At 52.1% G+C, this 6613-nt stretch overlaps 1 protein-coding gene across 1 annotated transcript; it reads left to right on the top strand.

Moving 5' to 3' along the window:
• The first annotated feature begins 374 nt into the window (after nt 1–374).
• LOC109777735 (nudix hydrolase 21, chloroplastic) lies at nt 375–1415 on the top strand. The gene has a single exon (XM_020336298.4). The coding sequence runs from the start codon at nt 589–591 to the stop codon at nt 1078–1080; it is 492 nt and encodes a 163-aa protein (XP_020191887.1). The 5' UTR covers nt 375–588; the 3' UTR covers nt 1081–1415.
• Nucleotides 1416–6613: the final 5198 nt, after the last annotated feature.

Below are 6613 nucleotides of genomic sequence, written 5' to 3'. Positions count from 1 at the left end.
GCCTTCTAAAAAAAAAAGACCCTGCCATAAATAGCTGAACGGCAAAAGTCAAATACAGTAGTACTACTCTAGATCAAACCGGTGGGATCCCAAACAAGCAACTTTTAGCTGGGAGCTCGTACACATCCATCCACCGGAACCTCGAACCGCTGCCCAAACGAGGAGCATCACAGAAACAGAAGCCAGATAGATAGATAGATATTCACACGCAAAAAACAGAGCCCATGCACCGCGTCCAGGCGCCACCTGGCCGGGCGTATCCATCCAACCTGCCCGCCTTTTGTCCCCGAGCTGCCCCGCCTTTGTCACGTTCCCTCACTCTGCAACGACGCTGCCAACCACAACCACCACCAGAGAGAGGGAGGCCGCGCGTGCAGATCCTATTAATAGCCCGGCATCCCCGCCCCCATCTGGCTCAAATCCATCCAGCTCCAGCTCCAGCTCCTCCTCCCACCGGCAGATCCAAAGATAGCGCCACCGGGCCTCCATATTTCAGACAGAGCCCCTCTCCCTCCTCCTCCTCCCTCCCCGTGGAGCTCCAAGAATCATCCGACGACAGCAGCGGCCAGGCCATTGATTGATCGTTGGATGGCGGCGATGATGGTGGCGGCGAGGCAGGGGCGCGAGCTGCAGCGGTACAGCGCCAGCACGGGCGGCCGCATCGTCGTGGGCTGCATCCCGTACAGGGTGCGCGACGACAACGGCGAGGTGGAGGTGCTGGTCATCTGCTCCCGCAAGAAGGGCGCCAGCGCGGGCGTGCTGTTCCCCAAGGGCGGGTGGGAGCTGGACGAGTCCATGGACGAGGCGGCGCGCCGCGAGGCCCTGGAGGAGGCCGGCGTGCGCGGCGAGACGGGGCAAAGCCTCGGCCGCTGGTGCTACCAGAGCCGCAGCTACGAGGCCACCTACGAGGGGTACATGTTCCCGCTGCGCGTCACCGACGAGCTGGAGCGCTGGCCCGAGATGTCCGGCCGCGGCAGGACCTGGGTCACCGTGCAGGACGCCATGGACCGCTGCCCGCACCTCTGGATGCGCGAGGCGCTCCAGCGGTTCGCCGACCGCGTCGCCGACGCCGCCTTGTAGGCGCTTCTCCTCGATCGTTCTTCTCGCCGGGCGTGCCTGCAAGTGCAAAGGTCTCCCCGCCCTACGGTTTGTGCCGGCTGGGCTGGGCTCGGCCGCGCGGCGCTGTGGCACTAGCGGTCAGGTCACAGGAACCAGAGCATTGTACTGTGACTCCTGTACATTCTTTGCTTGGGATTCGACCGGGCATGTAATCTCACCCACTTCGCCTAATGTTTTGAGATCATAATATAGGGACTGCTAGCCAAGAACCATAACTCGGTTTATTGGAGTCAGAATGACCCATTTTTTCTCTCCATCAAACTGACTTGAGTCAAATACATTTAAATTTTTCATAATTACATTTTTGCATGTTTACATTGCAGTACATTTTAATACTTTTGAAACAATCAAACAGGGGGAGCCGTCTACCTTATGCTCCGGCTTAAATCGGCAAGATAAAAAAGAAGCATGTCGGAGATGGTTACAAACGTCGGTTGATCGACATTAGAGCATCTCCGGCCGCGCCCCCAACAGTCCCCCGGGGCGCCGACCCCCCCCCCCCCCCCCCCTCGCACCCCCAAGACACCGAAATCCGCCGGCTCGGCCCGTTTTTGGGCCCGGCGATCGCAGGCCGAACCCAGCGCACTGAGGGGCGCAAGGGGAAAACACGCTTGGGCAACACCGTCATGAGAAAAGTCAAGCCAATCGTCCAGATTCGCCCCCACCCCCCGCGCGCTCGGCCACCACCTTGCCGATCCCGGCACCGCCCACCGCCCAGCACCGCTAGATCGGCCATTCCCCGCCGGAAAAGAGAGAAGGTTTTGCCACGGCAGCCTCTCCACCACCGTCCGAGCGAGTTTTCCGCCGCTCCGGGCGCGCAGGGCGGTATACTGGCGGGTGTGCGCCCACCACGCCCGCCAGGTGTTCGGCGTTTTGTCTGCTCGGCGATGGACTCGGATGACGAGAAGGCGCTCGCGGTGCTGCTGCAGGAGGAAGCCGATGGCGACGTCAAGGATGAGGAACACCTCATGGTCCTCGCCGCCCTCGCTGGCCTGCTCGCGAGCAATGAAAAGCCGCGGCGAGGTGGCTCGGCATCGGGGCGGCTGAAAGCAAAGAACCGACATCGTCTGGAAGGCTATTGCATGCTCTACTCCGACTATTTCGCCGATGCTCCACTGCACGGTGACAAAGTATTTCGGCGCCGTTATCGGATGAGCCGAAAGCTTTTCCTCAGGATTGTGAATTTCATACGGGAGTTCGACAGCTACTTCAAGTGCAAGGAGGATTGCACCGGCAAACTTGGATTAACCTCAATCCAGAAGTGCACGACAGCTATGAGGATGCTTGCATACGGAGCTCCCGGTGATTCACTCGACCACTATGGGCGCATGGCCGAGTCCACGACCATTGAGTGTTTCTACAAGTTCTGCAAGGTAGTGCTGGCAGTGTTTGGACCGCAATACTTGCGAACACCCAATACGGAAGACATTGCTCGGATCCTAGCACAGAATGCAGCAAGAGGATTTCCTGGAATGTTTGAAAGGATCGACTGCATGCATTGGAAATGGAAGAACTGCCCATTTGCTTGGCAGGGGATGTACAAAGGCGCGAAAGGCGGTTGCGGTGTGGTACTTGAGGCGGTGGACACACAAGACCTCTGGATTTGGCACTCCTTCTTTGGTATGCCAGGAACTCACAATGACATCAACGTGCTGCAGTGCTCCCCTGTCTTTGCCAAGCTTGTTGAAGGTCATTCTTCTCCGGTGAACTTCGAGGTCAACGGGCGGCACTACAACAAGGGGTACTACCTAGCTGATGGCATCTATCCGAGATGGTCTACATTTGTGAAGACTGTCTCAAACGCTGTGCCAGGATGCAAGAAGTCCCACTTTGCGAAGGTTCAGGAGGCTTGCAGGAAGGATGTCGAGCGGGCATTTGGTGTGCTCCAATCTCGATTTGCTGTTGTCCGATACCCTGGTCAGACATGGTCGAAAGATCAAATGTGGGAGATCATGACTTGTTGTGTCATTTTGCACAACATGATCATTGAGAGCGAGCAGGAAGAGCCAGTGTTTAACACTGAACCATATTACAGGCAGGGTCCTCTTGCACAAGTTGATCATCAGCTACCGGCAACCTGGATTGCCTTCCTCAATATGCGTCAGGAGATCCGAGACCCACAGGTGCATCAACAACTGCAGCAGGATCTGGTGGAGCACCTATGGAGGCTCAAGGGCAACGCCTAGCTCGACATGTGATGAAATATGAGTTTTTATTTGTTGAACTTATTAAACTATTTGTTGTTGAACTATTCGTTTTCTATTGATTTTCTGTGATGAACTATGTGATAAAAAGTTACTTATGTTGAATTCACGTTGAACCACGACGAATATGGGCCGATTCGCGCCGATATCGGGCCATTTTTCGCCGAAAGTGGGCCGAAAAGCAGGCACATTTGCGCCTAAAATGGGCCGATATCGGCGCCTTGGGGCGACCTAGGGGCGACAGCTGGGTACCCAACCGCCCCCAGAGCCGATTATACCACCGGCTCACCCCCAGGCGGCAATTTTTACGCCTCCTGGGGGGGGGGGACGACGGCTGGAGATGCTCGAAGGAAATATGCCCTAGAGGCAATAATAAAGTTGTTATTTAAATTTCCTTATATCATGATAAATGTTTATTATTCATGCTAGAATTGTATTAATCAGAAAATTAGTACATGTGTGAATACATAGACAAAACAGAGTGTCCCTAGTATGCCTCTACTTGACTAGCTCGTTGATCAAAGATGGTTATGTTTCCTGACCATAGACATGTGTTATCATTTGATGAACGGGTCACATCATTAGAGAATGATGTGATGGACAAGACCCATCCATTAGCTTAGCATTATGATCGTTTAGTTTTATTGCTATTGCTTTCTTCATGACATACATATTCCTCTGACTATGAGATTATGCAACTCCCGGAGGAACACCTTGTGTGCTATCAAACGTCAAAACGTAACCGGGTGACTATAAAGATGCTCTAAAGGTGTCTCCGAAGGTGTTTGTTGGGTTGGCATAGATCAAGATTGGGATTTGTCACTCCGTGTATCGGAGAGGTATTTCTGGGCCCTCTCGGTAATGCACATCACTATAAGCCTTGCAAGCAATGTGACTAATGAGTTAGTTGCGGGATGATTCATTATGGAATGAGTAAAGAGACTTGCCGGTAACAAGATTGAACTAGGTATGATGATACCGACGATCGAATCTCAGGCAAGTAACATACCAATGACAAAGGGAATGACGTATGTTGTTACGCGGTTTGACCGATAAAGATCTTCATAGAATATGTAGGAACCAATATGAGCATCCATGTTCCGCTATTGTATATTGACCGGAGATGTGTCTCGGTCATGTCTACATAGTTCTCGAACCCGTAGGGTCCGCACGCTTAACGTTTGATGACGATTTTGTATTATGAGTTCTGTGTTTTGGTGACCGAAGTTCGTTCGGAGTCCCGGATGAGATCACGGACATGACGAGGAGTCTCGAAATGGCCGAGAGGTAAAGATTGATATATTGGAAGGTAGTATTCGGACACCGGAAGGGTTCCGGAGTGTATCGGGTACATACCGGAGTACCGGAGGGGTTACCGGAACCCCCGGGGAAAGATATGTGCCATATGGGCCATAGGAGGGAGGCTAACAATCCCACAAGGAGCTGGCACGCCCCCCACAAAGGAGGAGGCCTAATTGGATTAGGGAAGGGGGCGGCGTCCCCCTTTCCTTCTCCTACTCCCTCCCCTTTCCCCCTTTCCCCCTCTGGAAGAAGGAAACAAGGGGGGCCGAATCCTACTAGAACTGGAGTCCTAGTAGGACTCCCCTCTCCCTGGCGCGCCCCTTGTGGCCGGCCTCCTCCTCCCCTCCTTTATATACGAGGGCAGGGGGCACCCCATAGCATATCAATTGTTCTCTTAGCCGTGTGCGGTGCCCCCTCCACAGTTTACTCCTCAGGTCATAGCGTCGTAGTGCTTAGGCGAAGCCCTGCACGGATCACGTCACCAACACCGTCACCATGCCGTCGTGCTGACGAAACTCTCCCTCGTTCTCAACTGGATCAAGAGCTAAAGGGACGTCATCGTGCTGAACGTGTGCTGAACACGGAGATGCCATACGTTCGGTACTTGGATCGGTTGGATCGTGAAGACGTTTGACTACATCAGCCGCGTTACTAAACTCTTCCGCTTTCGGTCTACGAGGGTATGTGGACACACTCTCCCCACTAGTTGCTATGCTTCTCCTAGATAGATCTTGCGTGATCGTAGGAATTTTTTTGAATTACTACGTTCCCCAACAGTGGCATCCGAGCCAGGTCTATGCATAGATGATATGCACGAGTAGAACGCAAAGAGTTGTGGGCGATAATAGTCATACTACCTACCACCAACGTCTTACTTGGATTCGGCGGTATTGTTGGATGAAGCGGCCCGGACCGACATTACATGACCGTGTTCATGAGACTGGTTCTACCGACGTGCTTTGCGCATAGGTGGCTGGTGATAACCCACAAGTATAGGGGATCGAAACAGTTTTCGAGGGTAGAGTATTCAACCCAAATTTATTGATTCGACACAAGGGGAGCCAAAGAATATTCTCAAGTATTAGCAGTTGAGTTGTCAATTCAACCACACATGGATAAGTTAATATCTGCAGCAAAGTATTTAGTAGCAAAGTAATATGGAAGTAACGGTAACGGTGGCAAAAGTAACAGTGATAGTTTTGTCGTGATTGTAACAGTGGCAACGGAAAAGTAAACAAGCGAAGAACAATATGTGAAAAGCTCGTAGGCATTGGATCGGTGATGGAGAATTATGTCGGATGCGATCATTCATGTAACAGTCATAACATAGGGTGACACAGAACTAGCTCCAATTCATCAATGTAATGTAGGCATGTATTCCGAATATAGTCATACGTGCTTATGAAAAAGAACCTGCATGACATCTTTTGTCCTACCCTCCCGTGGCAGCGGGGTCCTAATGGAAACTAATGGATATTAAGGCCTCCTTTTAATAGACCACCGGACCAAAGCATTAACACATAGTGAATACATGAAGTCCTCAAACTACGGTCATCACCGGGAGTGGTCCCGATTATTGTCACTTCGGGGTTGCCGGATCATAACACATAGTAGGTGACTATAGACTTGCAAGATAGGATCAAGAACTCACATATATTCATGAAAACATAATAGGTTCAGATCTGAAATCATGGCACTCGGGTCCTAGTGACAAGCATTAAGCATAGCAAAGTCATAGCAACATCAATCTCAGAACATAGTGGATACTAGGGATCAAACCCTAACAAAACTAACTCGATTACATGATAAATCTCATCCAACCCATCACCGTCCAGCAAGCCTACGATGGAATTACTCACGCACGGCGGTGAGCATCATGAAATTGGTGATGGAGGATGGTTGATGATGACGATGGCGACAGATTCCCCTCTCCGGAGCCCCGAACGGACTCCAGATCAGCCCTCCCGAGAGAGTTTAGGGCTTGGCAG

Source organism: Aegilops tauschii, chromosome 7, assembly GCF_002575655.3.
Source record: "Aegilops tauschii subsp. strangulata cultivar AL8/78 chromosome 7, Aet v6.0, whole genome shotgun sequence".
Taxonomy (NCBI): Eukaryota; Viridiplantae; Streptophyta; class Magnoliopsida; order Poales; family Poaceae; genus Aegilops; species Aegilops tauschii.
This window is presented reverse-complemented; position numbering and strand designations above follow the sequence as displayed.